This window comes from Paroedura picta, chromosome 3 (assembly GCF_049243985.1).
Source record: "Paroedura picta isolate Pp20150507F chromosome 3, Ppicta_v3.0, whole genome shotgun sequence".
Lineage (NCBI taxonomy): Eukaryota > Metazoa > Chordata > Lepidosauria > Squamata > Gekkonidae > Paroedura > Paroedura picta.
The window spans coordinates 18,479,591-18,497,253 of NC_135371.1; the positions used below are offsets into that span (position 1 = coordinate 18,479,591).

General features: G+C 51.1%; 2 protein-coding genes across 7 annotated transcripts in view; one reads left to right on the top strand and one right to left on the bottom strand.

Annotated features, from left to right (window-relative positions):
- The window catches only part of FHIT (fragile histidine triad diadenosine triphosphatase), a 1,226,786-nt gene that overhangs the window by 604,247 nt on the left and 604,876 nt on the right, over positions 1 to 17,663 (bottom strand). The gene's annotated exons all lie outside the window — the stretch shown is intronic.
- Positions 4,079 to 17,663, top strand: part of LOC143831722 (uncharacterized) — a 117,842-nt gene continuing 104,257 nt past the window's right edge. The window contains exon 1 of the mRNA XM_077324994.1: positions 4,079 to 5,833. Coding sequence (XP_077181109.1) covers positions 4,308 to 5,816 — 1,509 coding nt within the window. The 5' untranslated portion in view covers positions 4,079 to 4,307 and the 3' untranslated portion in view covers positions 5,817 to 5,833. The remainder of the gene's footprint in view (positions 5,834 to 17,663) is intronic.

The following is a 17,663-nucleotide window of genomic DNA, read 5'->3' on the forward strand; positions in this document are numbered from 1 at the left end:
GTACAACAAATCTCACTTGCGGGCGAAGCCAAGAAGCAGTCAAAAACCTATTCTTTAATAAACTCTCTATTAGAATGGCTACTGTGTGAAAACCATAAACTTGTAGTGTATTAAAAGCTAACTGCTTTTCCAACAGTGCACATTCCCCTAGAGTCTGAGATGGTTCTTCGCAGGTGATATATCCAACCTCGCTTCGCTTTGGAGCTGGCTTACCCTTCTTGCATTATTATTTCCCCCTTCCTTTTCAATAAACGCGTTTGCCGTAACATCTTGGAGCTATTTCCGCTCATCCCTGGCAGCTTTTACGACTGCACCAATAATCCCTCCCGCTGTCACCGTCCCTTATGTTCCGAGCCTGTCTTCTTGCACTTTGAAAGATTTTAAGAAGTTTGCTGCAATTCTTTCTTTCTTTCTTTCTTTCTTTCTTTCTTTCTTTCTTTCTTTCTTTCTTTCTTTCTTTCTTTCTTTCTTTCTTTCTTTCCTTCTTTCCTTCTTTCCTTCTTTCTTTCCTTCTTTCCTTCTTTCCTTCTTTCCTTCTTTCCTTCTTTCCTTCCTTCCTTCCTTCCTTCCTTCCTTCTTTCTTTCTTTCTTTCTTTCTTTCTTTCTTTCTTTCTTTCTTTCTTTCTTTCTTTCTTTCTTTTTAAGGATCATATTTGGAACCAGAATGTCATTTCATTCAAGAGCATCCTACTAGACGCCAACCCTTGTGCCTGTCCACACAGGCCTGGTTTAAGGATTCACTGGGCCAGTAGCACCAGAAGCAGTTTAAGGATTTGCAGGGCCCTAGCCGAGCATCCTGGCAAATAGATGGGGAAGAAAATGGGAAAGAAATTGAGGTAGTAACAGATTTTATTTTCCTGGGCTCCAAGATCACTGCGGATGGGGACTGCAGCAAAGAAATTAAAAGACGCTTGCTCCTGGGGAGGAAAGCTATGGCAAATCTAGACAGCATCCTAAAAAGCAGAGACATCACCCTGCTAACAAAAGTGCGTTTAGTCAAGGCTATGGTCTTCCCAGGTGCAATGTATGGCTGCGAAAGTTGGACCATAAGGAAAGCCGAGCGTCAAAGGATTGAGGCTTTTGAACTCTGGTGCTGGAGAAGACTCTTGCGAGACCCTTGGACTGCAAGGCGAACAAACTGGTCAGTCCTAGAGGAGAACAGCCCTGACTGCTCCTTAGAAGGCCAGATCCTGAAGATGAAACTCAAATACTTTGGCCACCTCATGAGAAGGAAGGACTCCCTGGAGAAGAGCCTGATGCTGGGAGTGATTGAAGGCAAAAGAAGAAGGGGATGACAGAGAATGAGGTGGCATTACAGCAGAAGAGAACTGCTGCTCTAGAACCTTGCTCTCTTTTTCTCCCCTTCACCATGGCCAAAGTGAGAGGCCTGAAACATGTCCAAGGACGTATCTGAAATTACAAGAGTGACCTTCCAATTCACTTTCCACCTTTCCCTTCTATGTGTGCATGTGTTAAGTGCCATCAAGTCTCGACTGACTTAGGCTGGCTAGCTCTGGTTTGGGGAATACCTGGATACTTTGAGGGTGGAGCCGGGAGTGGGTAGGATTTGGTGTGGGGAGGAATCTCAATGGAGTATGATGCTATGGAGCCCACCCTCAAAAGCAGCCATTTTCTCCAGGGGGGCTGATCTCTGTCACCTGGAGATGATCTGTAAAACCAGGGGTCTCCTGGTCCCACCTGGAGGCTGGCATCCCTAAGGGGACCCATGCGTTTTTCATGGCAGGAGACATTCAGAGGTGTTTTGCCATTGCTTGCCCCTGCCTAGCATCTCTGAACTTCCTCGGTGGTATCCCATCGAAGTGCCAATCAAGGCTGATCCTACTCAGCTTCCAAGATCTGACAAAATCAGGTTAGCCTGGGCCGTCCAGGTCAGTGTAGCTTTCCCTGTTACAGGGCTCAATTTATTTCCTTTTTAGTTCACAGTGTTTCTCCTCTCCTCGATCCCTGGATACAATTTCTCAGAAGGGCCTCTCCGGATCCCAAAGGGTTGTGAAGGAGGCTCTTTGAATTCAGCCTGACATCCTGATTTTCATAGTGCTCAGCAAGTCAGTCCGAAGGCCCACTAGCAAGTCAGAACTGAAGGCCCACTAGCCCTCATGCCCACGGGAACACCCAGAAAATCCACTCATCTTTAAAAGCACCCATCACAACTCATTACGGGGTTAAGGCTATAAAGTTGCCCCACTTAAGGCTATAAAAACACTTTCCTGTGCAAAGATCATGCAGGTTTGGTTGTCACCCCTCGAAAGCCAATGCAAAAGGTCACCATCAAGTTCTTGTAATTCAGGGAAAGCAGATGTTTCGATGACACTTGGAAGGGCGGGGGGGGGGGGAGCGGAGAGAGATCGCAGAAGAGATTGCTTCAAAAAAGAACGGGAGCCGGAGGGAGACATGACTGCTGTCAGCAGTCAATAAAGTGCAAGGAGAGTATTTATTCTGTTTAGTTAGGGAGGGATTCTGATAGGCGAAACCCATTTCGCCCTCACTGCTAAGGATGCTCAAATTAAATGGCAGGAGGCAGAAGGATATTACTCCTCTGAAGGCCCCGGAGAACAGGGGGCTGCAAAGTGCCCTCAGCTTACAGACACATCACCCACCGCTGTCAGCAGGATCCCTGCAACATGCCTCAAGAGTGGCAAATGCCCTTCGGCATCTCGGCTGGAATGGGAAATTAAAATGACTGGCAGAGCCAAGAAGAAAAGTCTTGCTCCTTCTGCTGGTTTACGGAACAAAGGCAAGTTCTTCCTACATCTTTGCTGGCAAAGGAAGCGTTTTGAGACGGAGAAATGATGGACATTCAACAACAACAAAAAACACTTAATACTGTCTGATTTAAGCCATCTCTCTAACACACAAAGTGATTTCTTTTTTTATTGATTCTCTGCATAAAAATTCGATCTGATCTCAAATTAATAGGAAGCAAAGACATCATACTCTTTTGGTCTTTCCCCGTGGACTGAAAAATATAATTAAAAAAAATTAAAATCCATAATTCTGAGCACTTTCGATTTCCTTGTTATTCACTTCCTCGCTTTCATTAAGGTTTCTGTTTCGCCCACACCAGGCAATGGAGAATTAACGCCAGCCAGCAAAAGCAACTAGAAAGCGAATGAACGTTTTCCAGTAGAATGAGCCCTTTACACTGTATCTGTTAGGAAGAGGGGCTCTGACCACTATATCTGTGTAATTCATGTGATAAAGATGATACAACAGCTAGCTACACATTGGTTGTTCAACACTTGTCTTTTTTGTCAGCTTTTTTTAACCCAGACCTTCCTTGAGCTACCTACAGTACACATGCACGTTTTCACCTCCAGTTTAGTGTGAATGTCCCAAGATCACTCGGTGAATTATATGGCTGACTCCACCAAACTGCCCCTCAAACCTACAATATAGGGGCTTGAACCACTGTCCTCGACTCCAGTAGTCAACTGTTCACCTGAGAAAAACACTAAGTGACCAAGCGGCAGACTTCTCCTCTCAGAGATTTGCCTCTTCACCCCCACTATCACCAGATCACTGGTGAGGATCCAGGGATAAAAAAGTTTAAAAGTCAGGCTGAGGTTTTGAACAAGCTCTTCAGATGCTTTCAGTTTTGAGCCCTACTCCTCATCCCGGTCTCTGCTTCTCTAGATGCCTCTCTGTAACAGGAGCATCACACTCTTGGTTCTCCTTTAACAGCTGCAGAATCTGGAGTGTCTTCTTGGCTCTTCTTTCTGGTACTGTCGTGGTTCGGTCCTTGGTGGCTTGGGAACGGGACCGAACCCCGCCATCAGAGGCGCCCGTGATCACGGAGGTAGGGCATGGTGATCATAGGCAAGCCGGCAGCTGGGCGCCCCACCCGATCGTTGAGGTGGCAATGGCCGCTAAAGAACCTCAATGTCCCCCTCCACCTTTTGACAAGGGCCCGGAGATGGCCCTTTGTTCCAGGAAAATGGGCCATCAGGAACCCCGGAAAACCTCGCATATGTGCATGAGTCATGATTGTATCAGCATGTTCCCTCCGCAAGTACTGGGTGGGGCAATACAGCCTAAGGAGGTGGGTTTTGTATAAAAGGGAGCTTCCACCTGGAGTTCGGTGGAAGCTCTTACTCCATACCAGCGGACTCCACGTTGCTGAAATAAAGCTTGTTCCTGTTGTATCGTTCACCAGGCCTGGCGTGACGTTTTCTTCAAAGGGGCACCCTGTTTTTCAGTTAGCAAGCGGGTTCCCGACATCGTAAGAGCTTCCCACCGAACTCCAGGGTCGGCATCGCATCCGAGCGCTTATCGGGACGGATCCAGAGATGGCGTTTTCAAGCAACGGGGCGGTCTCGACCCCCACGAACCCCGGGAACATGAGTTTAATGTCCCCGGGAGATTTCCTCCGAAAATCGGGGGGCCAGGAGCAGCTGTCCGGGACCCCGAGACCCTCGGCAGCGGCGGCCAAGGGAAGGCGCCGGGCCATGGGTTTCCCAAGCACGGCGGGGAGCGCGCCGAGGTCTGGGGGGTTGGCCCCAACCTGGGACACCCAGCTGAGGCAGGCGCTTCGCCCGGTAGGACCTGAGGAATCCCTAGAGGACCTGCGGCGGGCCATGGCGGACTTGGCCAGGCGCTTGCAGGCAGCTGAAGCCCGTGAGCAAGCTCGGGCCGGGCCCGGGGGGACTGGTAATACAACGGCGGAGGGGATCGCGTCGAGTGAGGACGTCTCCAGCGACGAGGACGAGCCCGGTACTGGTGAGCGGGCCCCGGACCCCGACCCGGAGCAGTTTTCAGTCCCGAGTAGGCGAGACGGCCAGCGGAGAGGCGAGATAGCAGAGGATCTCGGGGGAGCGGGGGAGCCGACGGGGCGGCGAGAGCCGGACCAACGCAGGAGCGACGTGCAAGGCAGGGAGCGGCACGGCGTCGTTGGGCAAGTTGGTAGCCGGTGGAGCGGAGCAGGACGAGACGGCGGACGCCGAGAATCCCGGATCCGGAGGGGGTCGGACTACTCTCCAAAACGTTCCCCCCCCGAGCTTAAGGCGCGTTTCGACGGGACGCCGGACGACCTCCCGCAGTTCCTCCTCCACGCGCTGACGCATGCCCGGAGGTATGGAGACCGGTATGAGGACTCCGAGGACTTGGTCTGGGGGGTGGCATCGTGTCTCCAGGGCAAGGCGGGTCAGTGGTACCTAGGGTTGGCCGAGCGCGGCGACCCGGCAACTCGGGACCTGCAGGACTTCGTGGTCGCGCTCCGCCGACGATTCCAGGACCCCCAGGCTGAGGACAAGGCAAAGAGTCGGATCAAGGGACTTCGACAGGGTACTAGGGGGGTTATGGACTATATAGACATTTTCCGGAGGGAAGCAGGCAAGGTGTTCTCCTGGAACGAGGAGACCCAAATCGAGTACTTCCGGGAGGGCCTTAACCCGAAGCTCAGGGAATGGGCCGTGATCAAGGGGACGGAAGAAGATCTGTCTACACTGGAGGGGTGGTGTTTTGTGGTCGCCAAGCTGGAAGCCAGCCTGGGTTGGGCCGCCGCACCCCCCCGGGAGGCCAAAGGCGGGTCAGCCGAGGCGCCGAGACCGGGCCCCGACAACTCTCGCCCCAAACGACCCCCGAACCCCGAGCGGGAAAGGAGACGCCGGGAAGGTCTGTGCCTGAAATGCGGGGGGTCAGGACATTTCGCAGCAGCGTGCCAACGGCAAGGGGGGGAGGACCGCGGGCTCTCCCAGGGGGGAGGTGCGACACGCCCCCAGCAGGCACGCCGGGCGGAGGACCTCCGCAACGAACCGGGAAGCGCCCAGGCGACGGGAAACGGCCAGGACCTGCTGTAGACGGCGCCGGGCAGCAGGTCCTGCGGTGCGAGGGAAAACCCCTGCAGCATGAGGCGCGACCTCCGAACGTGGTAATTTTAGAGCTCCGGAACCCGGAGAACGGACTAAGTTGGGTGGGGGAGGCTCTTTTGGACTCTGGATGCGACCACAGCATGGTCCACCCCCAGATAGCCCGGGCTTTGGGGCTACCGAAGCGCATTCGGAAGGTTCCCCTGGTTTTCGTCCAGATGGACGGCAGCCCGATTCAGGGGGGACCTTTCGGGGAGGAGGTGGGTCCTATCGCCATCCACATAGGGGACCACCAAGAGCTGCGGTGGCTGATCCAGGTCCCCGTAGCGGGATATCGGGCGGTGTTGGGCCTGGATTGGCTGAAGGAACACAACCCCGTGGTGGACTGGCGGGTGGGGACCCTGAAGTTCGACTTGACGGTGGGTGCACGGCATCGGGTCCCCCACGAGAATTCCAGCCACAAGAGGACGGCGGCGCGTCCCTGGGGAGCGGCGGCGGCGCAGCAGGAGAAACCAGAGCCCGAGGTCCCGCCAGAGTACCGAGACCTCGCAGCCGTTTTCAGCGAGCGGGAAGCGGACGAGCTACCCCCACACCGCCGCACGGACTGCGCTATCAACATCCCAGAGGGGGCGGTACTACCCAAAGGGCGCATCTACAAGATGAGTGAGGGTGAGCTCAAGGACCTCCGGGAGTTTTTGGATAAAAATCTGGCCCGAGGTTTCATCCGGCCCGCTTCCAGTCCCATGGGAGCTCCAGTCTTGTTCGTCCGGAAAAAGGATGGGTCCCGACGGCTGTGCCAGGACTACCGGGGCCTCAACGCTATCGCAGCGGGGAACGCTTACCCCCTCCCGCTGATCCCGGATTTGCTGGCCCGGCTGGGCAAAGGGACTCTGTTCACTAAACTGGACCTAAGGGAGGCGTACTACCGGGTACGCATCCGGGAGGGGGATGAGTGGAAAACAGCGTTTAACTGCCAATTGGGACAATTCGAATTTAAAGTGATGCCGTTCGGCTTAAGCGGGGCACCTGGGGTTTTCATGAGTCTAATTAATGAGGTGTTGCAGGACCTTCTGTTTCAGGGGGTGGTGGTTTATTTGGATGACGTCCTGATCTACAGCCAAGATCCCCAAGAGCACGTGACCCTGGTGAGGGAGGTGTTAAAGCGCCTGCTGGCAAACCACCTATACGTGAAGCTGGCTAAGTGCGAATTCCACCGTCCTTCCCTGGACTATTTGGGCTACCGCATCTCAGCCCAGGGCATAGCTATGGACCCTGAGAAGGTGCAGGCGGTGCTGGCCTGGGAAAGGCCCCGCACCCGGAAACAGCTACAAAGCTTCCTGGGGTTTGCTAACTTTTTTAGAGGCTTCATCCCCAGATACTCCTCCGTAGTGGCTCCCCTCACGGACTTGCTAGGTACCAAGGGGAGAGGTCCTCGCGCCACGCGGCCCAGCGCAGCGCTCGGCTGGAATGAGAAATCGGAGGCAGCGTTCCTGGCCCTCAAGCAAGCTTTCGCGTCTGAGCCCACGCTACTGCACGTCGACCCAACCCAGCCGATGGTGGTACAAGTCGACGCCAGCGACGCAGCAGCCGGGGCGGTTCTCCTGCAGCGAGACAAGGCGGGACAGCTGAGGCCGGCGGCCTACCTCTCACGAAAATTCGCCGAAACGGAGCGGAACTGGTCTACCTGGGAGAAGGAGGCGTTTGCGATTAAGTTCGCCCTCACCGAATGGCGGCATTGGCTGGAGGAAACAGAGGAGCCGTTCGAGGTCTGGACAAATCACAAGAATCTGGAGGCGCTCCGGCAACCGCGATCCCTGAACGCCAAGCAGATGAGGTGGGCGGAGTTCTTTTCGCGGTACAATTTCAAGCTTGGTCACATCCCCGGCAAAGAGAATTTCCTCGCGGACGCCCTCTCCCGTCTGCCGCATTATGGGGAGGGGTACGCTCCCTGCACCAGGTCCGTGTTTGGCGAGGAGCAGCTGGGACGGGGGGTCGTCACTAGGCGGCGGGCCAGGGAGGAATGGGAGCCCGACCCGGCGACCGCCCCGCTCCGAGACCGCCTAGTGGCAGCCTATGGGGCAGACGAGGAGCTGGCTGAGCTCCGGGACTCTTTGATTTTGGACTCCGGTCTCTGGCGGAGGGGGGAGGCTGTCTACGTCCCGGAAGGGCTACGACGGGAAGCCCTCAGCCTCTGCCACGATGCTAAGACCGCCGGGCACTTCGGTTTCGTAAAATCCTGGAAGTTGGCCCGGCGGCGGTTTTGGTGGCCCAGTCTGCGGCGGGACACAAAAGCTTACGTCAGTGGTTGTCCTGTCTGCCTGACCTGCAAGCCGGGGGTTGGCAAGCCGAAAGGTCTGCTGCACCCGCTCGAGGTCCCGACCCGGCCGTGGTCAGTGATCTCCATGGACTTTATAACAGACTTGCCTCCCAGCAAGGGGAAAACGGTGATCTGGGTGGTGGTAGATCTATTTTCCAAACAGGCCCATTTCATTCCTTGCGCCAGTGTCCCCAGTGCTTCACAGTTGGCTCGGATGTTCCTGGATCACGTGTTCCGACTGCACGGGCTGCCGGACAAGGTGATTTCCGATCGGGGCTCACAATTCGTGTCCCGGTTTTGGCAAGCTTTCCTGCGCCTGTTAGACATCGAGCAAGGGCTGAGCTCCGCTTACCACCCCCAGACGGACGGACAGACCGAGCGGGTTAATCAAGTACTGGAGCAGTACTTGCGGTGTTTCGGTTCCTATCATCAAGACACCTGGGTGCCCCTGCTCCCCCTGGCCGAGTTCGCGTACAACAACGCAGACCACAGCAGCACGGAGATGTCGCCTTTTGCCGTCGTCTACGGGACAGACCTGAGACACTTCCCGGAGCTTGGAGAGGTCCCCGCCCGGGAATCGGCCGACCTTCGCGAGTGGGGGAAGCGTGCCGGGAGCTGCTGGAAGTCGCTGCAGGAGCAGCTCCACAAAGTCAAGGCAGCGCAGAAAGAGGACGCCGACCGGAAGAGACGACCAGCTGAGGAGATCCGACCGGGGGATCGAGTTTACCTTTCCACCCGGAACCTACGGTTGAATTTGCCCAGCAAGAAGCTAGGCCCTCGGTTTTTGGGGCCTTTCGAGGTCTTGGCCCCGATCAACGAAGTTTCGGTCAAGCTCAAGCTCCCCAAGAACCTCCGGCACATCCATCCCGTCTTTCACGTGAGCCTTCTAAAAAAAACTCCGGACGGTGACGTTTGGCACCCCGTGTTTTCCCCGCCAGCGCCCGAGGTCCTGCCGGGGGGGGAGCACCACGAGGTGGCGGATATCCTGGACTCTAGACTCCACAGGGGGAAGTTGCAGTACCTCGTGGAATGGAAGGACTTCGCTTTGGGGGACCGGGAATGGGTCTGGGCAGCGGACGTCCTTGCGCCCCGACTCACTGAACGTTTCCACAAGCGGTATCCTGGCCGCCCCGGGGGGTTGGAGAATGGACCTTTGGGGGGGCAGAATGTCGTGGTTCGGTCCTTGGTGGCTTGGGAACGGGACTGAACCCCGCCATCAGAGGCGCCCGTGATCACGGAGGTAGGGCATGGTGATCATAGGCAAGCCGGCAGCTGGGCGCCCCACCCGATCGTTGAGGTGGCAATGGCCGCTAAAGAACCTCAATGTCCCCCTCCACCTTTTGACAAGGGCCCGGAGATGGCCCTTTGTTCCAGGAAAATGGGCCATCAGGAACCCCGGAAAACCTCGCATATGTGCATGAGTCATGATTGTATCAGCATGTTCCCTCCGCAAGTACTGGGTGGGGCAATACAGCCTAAGGAGGTGGGTTTTGTATAAAAGGGAGCTTCCACCTGGAGTTCGGTGGAAGCTCTTACTCCATACCAGCGGACTCCACGTTGCTGAAATAAAGCTTGTTCCTGTTGTATCGTTCACCAGGCCTGGCGTGACGTTTTCTTCAAAGGGGCACCCTGTTTTTCAGTTAGCAAGCGGGTTCCCGACAGGTACTCATTCCCTGGTACTCATCAGTCTGAATTCAGCAGGATTCACAACGGGATAAACAAAGTAAGTGCAGAGTCAGCCCTAGTTTATTCTGTTGTGGATCCTGCTGAATTCAGATCGATTTGAACTCGGGTCTTCCTCTACCCCCCCCACCACCATTGAAACAGGAAAGTGTTCTGCACATGATTAGGGAATCTCAGAAGGGGGGAGCCAAGCACAGCAGGAGCCTCTTTCTTTCTTTTCTTGAACAAGGGGGGGGGGAGGATTGGAGACAGTGGAGGAGGGGTAATAAATCCAAGAGGCAAATCTCTGCCAAGAGAAGTTAGGGCTTCTGGAGCTTCTTCTGAGAGAAGTTAGAGCTTCCCCTTTAAGGGAAGCCTTGAAACCAGGGAACAAGGAAGCCTTTGAACTTACACACACTGGCCTATCAGGGCTTTTCTACAACGTTGGAGGCTCAGCAGCAAGTTACTTCAGGGAAAGCAGACAGCTGCACGTTTACTTATGCTGATTTTTCAAATATTGAGGGTTATAACCACTCCAGGATATCGCGGAGGAAAGGTAGGGTCACTCCAGATCAATCATGTTGTTGCAGAGGGAAAATTTAAATCACCTAAAATGAAATGGAGATCAGATTCAGTGTAGATGGCAGAGATTGAATCAACCTGGGATTGGAATAAAAGCTCCGTGCAAATTCAACCCTAGCTAAACTTGCAAACTTCCTGGAAAATGACCTGTCCCTTAAACAGAGTCTTAATAGTCTTAAACAGACCTGTCCCTTAAACAGAGTCTTCTGAACTACCCTAACCACGTGCACAACACTTTCCTGTTTGAAAGGGGAGGGTGGGGGGAGAGGAAGACCCGAGTTCAAAGCGATCTGAATTCAACAGGATTGACAATGGAATAAACAAAGTAAGTGCAGACTCTGCCCTAGATAGGCACTTTACCTAAAGAGCCACACTTGGGAATGCATGTTTATCACTAAGCCCATTTAGATATCCCTGAACACAATTAAACAGTTTAGAAAGAGAAAGAGGGGAACAACTATTTTATACAAGGGACACACTGGCTCTTATCAGCTCAACTCCCAATTTGCTTGGCCGGTGGCTACACCAAGCCCGAGAAATACATCTGCAAGAAATGTCTCAAGTGTTGGTTACTCTCAATTCCCACTAGTAGGTGTGAAGAAAAGTTCACAGGACCGCTTCTCTGTGTGGAGTGCAAGTGTTTTCATCACATCTCCCCCCCTGGCAGGGGCCAGCTTCTACCACCTGCCTTGAGTGTCACCAGCCACTAGTAAAAGATCAGGGATGCAAGCCAGCACAGGAGAGCTTCTGGGACATTCAGCTTTGTGAAGCTGAAGATTGTTATCTTCCCATTTCGAGGATCCCCTCCCCACTCCGCATCTTCTTCCCTTTTGAACTGAGCTTTATGGTGGTTTGCTCTCAGTTAGGGCAAGCAGCAGGAGCCACATTAACAGGAATAGCTCCGAAATCTCTAGAGCTCTTTGGTAGGAAATTTGGCTCTGCTCTCCCAGTATGAACAGAGCGGGCCTAGCAAGATATATAAATCCATCTATCGGAGGTGAGAAGGCAGGAAACTCCTGCCAAAGTGTCATCGTTCCAAGGCAATTTAAAGGAGGAAATTGTTGTTCCAGTAGCACGGAGCAACCTACCTAGATTCAAACGAGGCAGATCAATTAGGGTATGCAAAGTTATTTCCAGGGCTGGCTGCCCCTCTTCTATCACGGAAAACGTAAAAGTGGAGCTTGGAGAGAAAGAGAGAAGTTCGTGCCGAGCAAAATGTTTTCAGACTGGGGATGTTCTCAGGGGTGGGAGGAAGAGCACCATTCCGGAGCTGTACACCAGGGGTAGTCAATCTGTGGTCCTCCAGATGTGCATGAACTACAATTCCCATGAGCCCCTGCCAGCATTTGCTCATGGGAATTGTAGTCCATGAACATCTGGAGGACCACAGGTTGACTGAACCTGCTGTAGACCATTCCATCCACAAGGGCAAAAGGTGATATGATGCAAGAGATTTACCCCAAAAACTTCAGGGGATTCTTTAATATTTCAAAGCAATCAGGTGGGGCATTCCATGCCATTTCCCCATTCTCAAGCAGTACCCCTCCAGGGCTACTAACAATTTTGAAAGATCACATCTGGACAGGCCTCAGGCTGCAAACAAACAAGAGGTTCTCACACTATATCCAGTTGTGCCCTTTTAAAGATGGCCAACACCTCCGTAGACAGGACGAGATGCATTAAAGTTAATAAATGGCCTCTCACCAGAATGATGACCCATTTCAGCCCATGATTTTAGTGGGTGTCATCTAGAAAAGGTTACTTGCATTTAAGTCTTAGTAAAATCAATGAGGCAGAAGAATTGCCATCTTTTATGCCTCTCATTCTCTACAGGATTTAAACGCTCTTGTGGTGCAGGGTGGTAAGACAGCGGACTTACTGTCTGAAAACTCTGCCCATGAGGCTGGGAGTTCGATCCCAGCAGCCGGCTCAAGGTTGACTCAGCCTTCCATCCTTCCGAAGTCGGCAAAATGAGTACCCAGCTTGCTGGGGGGTAAAACGGTAATGACTGGGGAAGGCACTGGCAAACCACCCCGTATTGAGTCTGCCATGAAAACGCTAGAGGGCGTCACCCCAAGAGTCAGACATGACCCGGCGCTTGCACAGGGGATACCTTATTGTGCACAATGTGTCACTATGTGCCAATGAGACTTAAAACATGAGTATGAGATCCTGCCCACAAAGCCATTAAGACCTGTTCTTCAGTCTTTGTTTGACCTACACATGCCGACCTCCGTGTGTTTTCAAAAGCAATGGAAGGTGTCAGAATATCTGGCAGTTTTCAAGTTGTGTTAATCCTCAAGGGGGAGGGGGAGAACAGTCCAGCCACAAAGGGGGAAAGAAATGTCCAGATTCTCCCTGTCTCTCCCAGATGCTAAAGCTGTCTTCATTTAAAATAAATAAAGCCCATTGAAGTTACAACTGTACTGTCAGTGGTGGAAAGAAAGCTTTCTCGTGTCTTCCTTTGACAAATTTAAAAAAATACAAATAAATCAGTTTGGGAACCACTTTGAGTGCATGATGCCACAAACGTTTAAGGGTAGGCTATACGCTACAGTAATTGGAGGGCGAGGTCAAGGGAATACTTTCAGATGTCCCAAATCTGGCTTTTGTTGTTGTTGTTAGGCGCAAAGTCATGTCCAACCTATCACGACCCCATGGACAATGATCCTCCATGCCTTCCTGTCCTCTACCATTCCCCGGAGTCCATTTAAGTTTGCACCTACTGCTTCAGGGACTCCATCCAGCCACCTCATTCTCTGTCGTCCTCGTGTTCTTTTGCCCTCAATCTGGCTTTAAAAGAATGTAAAAAAAAAAATCACCTGGCTTTGCTGGACTTTGGTGAGCCAGTGCCATTTACACTCTGTGGGTTTATCCCCTGCTGGTACTGAATTGTTGGTGATTCCCAGCCCAAGAGAAGCATGCCTCGCCTCAACCAGGGCCAGGGCTTTTTCGGTCCTGGTCCCGACCTAGTAGAATTTGCTCCTATCCGAGCTGCGGGCCCTGCAGGAACTTCTGCAGAGCCTGCAAAACGAGCTCTTCTGCCAGGCCTATAGTTGAGGCCAGGGCAGTGTGGAAGATCACGCCTGCCTCCCAAGGGCTAGTGTAAGCACCTGGGTTGTTTTGCCTATGAGGGCCCTCCCCCTCCCTCCCCCCGTAGTAGGTCCCTGGAGTATTGGTGCGGGGATCGAGTTGTTTTTATCGCCTTGTTCACTATGTTTTGCTGTATTTTTGAACGTCCTCTTAATGGGGGTTGTATTTGGTTTTTATCGAGGACTTTGTAACCCTGCCATGAGCCATTGCTGGGAGTGGCAAATATAAATGAATGAATGAATGAATACATTTATTTTACACAGAGGTTAGCCTGATTTTCTGGGAAACAGGGAATGATCTCCATGGCCGAAGCCAAGCAGCAGTGTCTGATTCTAACTTTCCTTTCTCCCATGAGAAGTAATGGGGGTCGTGAACTGGAGTTCGCCATGCTCCAAACTGGGACCAGGGGGAGGAGTGGGGGGATGTGTCAACACAGAAGAGCTTGCCTAGAGGTGTTTCAATCTCAGCAAGAAATTGGAGATGTCCTGTTTTGCCTTTTTCTAAATAATGATATTTTCTTCAATAAAATCTGCTTATTGGGAATATCGGCGAGAACCTCACACTTGAGTATAAACGAATAAAAAACATTATTTTAAAATGTTTTGCGGCACTGTTCACACACACAAAATGATTATGTTCTGGCAGCGGGGGGGGGGGGGTATCTCATTGTGCACAGGATGGCTACGTGATTCAACCCTGAATCTATGGATTTTTGGACCATCTTCAAAGAGAGACATCTTTCTGACCATTTCAGATTTTACAGAGAAAGGCCTACTCTGAAGACTTGAGATAGGAGGGAGTGCTATGCCTGAGATATCCAAAAGTAAAGGGTTCCCCCCCCCCCATGTATCCAACTCAATTGCCTGCAACTAACTTGAGACCCCTTCCTTCCCCAAGTTCTCTTCCTCCTTTGTGTACACAGAATGGCACTTCCAAAGAAGGAGCTGGCACATTTCTGTCTCCTGCATGTGGAGGGAGAGAGACAAGCCAGGACATGTCTGCCCAAGCATACTCCACAGACGCATGCTGGTGTTAGCGGCTATTCATAGGAAAACTAGCGTATAGGAGATAACTCAATGGGATGAAAATCGTCTCCATAAAGTTTTATATTTGCTTTCCTCATGATAACGCTTTCTCTGGTTATTTCATCCTAAGTCTCATATTGAGCCACTGCACAAGCTCTGCTTTCCAGTAAATTTTTAATTTTGCACCATACTAATTTCAGTAAAACCCTACCTGCATTTCCCCAAGGGGGGGGGAGGAATCAATGAACATCATTCCCTACAACCAGGTCCCCCAACTTTTTTAAGCCTGCACAGCCACTCAAATCAACAGTGGCCAATCAAAAGCCGTGCTGTGGCCCCACCCACTTTTTAAAAAAACTTGGTGAGCACCAGGGAAGGTGTTCGTGGACACCATGGTGTCCATGGAAAACACTTTGGGGATCCCTGCCCTAGACCGCAATAGCATGGCTGTATGCTTGTATCAAAAAGAGCCTCTTGTGGTGCAGAGTGGTAAGGCAGCAGAAATGCTGTCTGAAGCTGTCTGCCCATGAGGCTGGGAGTTCAATCCCAGCAGCCGGCTCAAGGTTGACTCAGCCATCCATCCTTTCGAGGTCGGTAAAATGAGTACCCAGCTTGTTGGGGAGTAAACAGTAATGACTGGGGAAGGCACTGGCAAACCATCCTGTATTGAGTCTGCCATGAAAACTCTAGAGGGCGTCACCCCAAGGGTCAGACATGACTCGGTGCTTGCACAGGGGACACCTTTACCTTTACCTTTATGCTTGTATCATGTTGACTCTTCTATTCAAGGACCTTGAATTTGGGCTGAGTCAAGAAGCTGTGGCGTTAAACATGTGGCATTGGTATGGTGTTCAGTCACCGAGAATCCGTATTAAGCATATGGAACTTTCCAGCCAAATGCATCTGTGGCCTTTGTGCCCAAAGACAAAAATATAGGCTGTGTATATTCATTTTAAAAGGAATAAAAAAATTGCTTCATAAATTCAGATTATAAAAAAGGGGAAAGGTTTGTCGCCACACAGACTCATTTTGTGGTTCCTCCTTAACACGGTAATGACATGCTGACCTTCCAGCGGTGAGTATTCCCTTAGCAACATGGCGTCCACCCTTTGAACTCGTAGATTAATTGCTGGTCTTTCACATGGGCATTTGAAGGGGAGTACAAATCAATATTTCATATCTGGGTTATGATGTAACAGAGGAGCCAAGTGGAAAGTGCCATTAATCATGCATTAAGTATGGAACATTCCTAGATAATGCGCAGTAAATAAACAGGCATGGAGTGCCACAGTTTGCACTTGGCTTAATGGAGAATTTTATTAAAAAGAAAGCACCAAGTAATCATTTAAAAAGGGAAATTTCACTTCCACAGCCTGATATTCTAGGCTAAGGTCATTTCCCCGTACAATCAAAGTTTTATGCAGTGCCACGTAAGTATCGTGCTTTAATTGCATAGCGACAGATTTAGCCTTCTCATGTACTAACTGTCAAACATGCATAGCAAAAAAAATTCGCTAAGTAAGAAATTATTTGCTTTTTCTTTTACAAAATGAGGCAGGGCACTTTCTTTACCTTTCCACCTCAAGGGGAGCCAAAAGCTACTATGCCACCCCAGACAAAGAACACGTATAAGGCGCTTGATTAGAACAGATATAGTGTTAACATCTCCTCCCCACCCCCCCGGGGTAACTTGCCTAGCTCTTCAGCCTCCATCGTGGTCCAGACCCATGGAATTTTATACCCCTAGTCCTTGTTCTCAGGAATTAGAAGTTTAAACATAAGAAAGCATTGCTTTGTCTCATGTACAAGTGTCACATGGCTCTCTCTGCTGTGAAATGGTGTGGTGGTTATGCATATAATTGTTCTAAAGTCTTAAATATATGCAGGTGACATGTACCCATGCATGTATGCCATGTGTGTAAGTTGGGAGAAACATTGCTATTGGTTAGCAGGAGGGTTGGGTCACTCTATCACTGAGTACAACTCGGAAGTGACAATGGGTAGCTCTACGACTCACTGAAAACTCATCATCTAGTGAATCCTAGAATTACCCATTTGTCATTTCCTGCTGGCACTTAGAAGCAATGTACCAGTTCAGAGGTGATTTTTTCCCCTCCCACTGCCACAGGGAAGATGATTGGTGGGGACCTGTTGTTGTAGTACGAAGCCTTATTCAAAATACAGTGCCTTTGGAGAAAAATTGCCTGTGGAATTTTGTACTATAAAGGCGGAAGACCTATACAATGGGAAATGTTTTAAGTTGATCTAACAGGAGGGCAGTGCCATCTGGCTTTTACCAAAAAGTGGTAATGACTGGGGAAGGGAATGGCAAACCACCCTGTATTGAGTCTGCCAAGAAAATGCTAGAGGGCGTCACCCCAAGGGTCAGACATGACTCGGTGCTTGTACAGGGGATACCTTTACCTTTTTTATACCTAATAAGAGTGGATGAGAGACTCATTATTTTGGCCTTTTGATTTCGTTTCTGGCTTATCTACAACATTGGGAAATCAATGGTGCAGCTTCTTTGCATTGAATTCGTTATCCAATCCCTATGGAATGCATGCAAAAAGCAATAGTAACATTTCCCATTCACCACGGGGAGGGGGGGAGGAAACTGGACAACAGGCTTCCAACCCCTTGCCAAAGAGACTAAAATTTGCACACCCAGCCACTGATTTCCCCCTTCTTGGTAGACATTACATTTGTCCTCATCCGCAGAACTACAGGAATCAATATGGACAATGAAACCTGGCAGATCACCACGGTGTCCATAATGGAAATCACCAACATGTATACTAAAGGACACATTTTCACACCATCTGTCCTGATCTCGTACAGCCTTGAGTGTCTTGGCCTTCTGTCCGGTGCTTCGCCTTCAACCTGACGGCCGGCGTGTCCGTTTTGCTGCGGGCCTGAATTGCTTGTCCGGGCAGGCTCCCTCCGAACACAAGTGCGCTTGTTAAATTGAATTTATTAACAGTCTGTTTTTGCCACAAACATAAAGTGCACAACGTAAGACCTGGGATGCGGCTTGCAAATTATTATCTGGGAAGAAGGGGGTCTGTATTCATGCCGAGGATACACTATGTTTACAAATCTAGGCGCTTTCAACCTCCCCGATCATGTCTTGAATTACAATGGCGAATAAATCTCTCT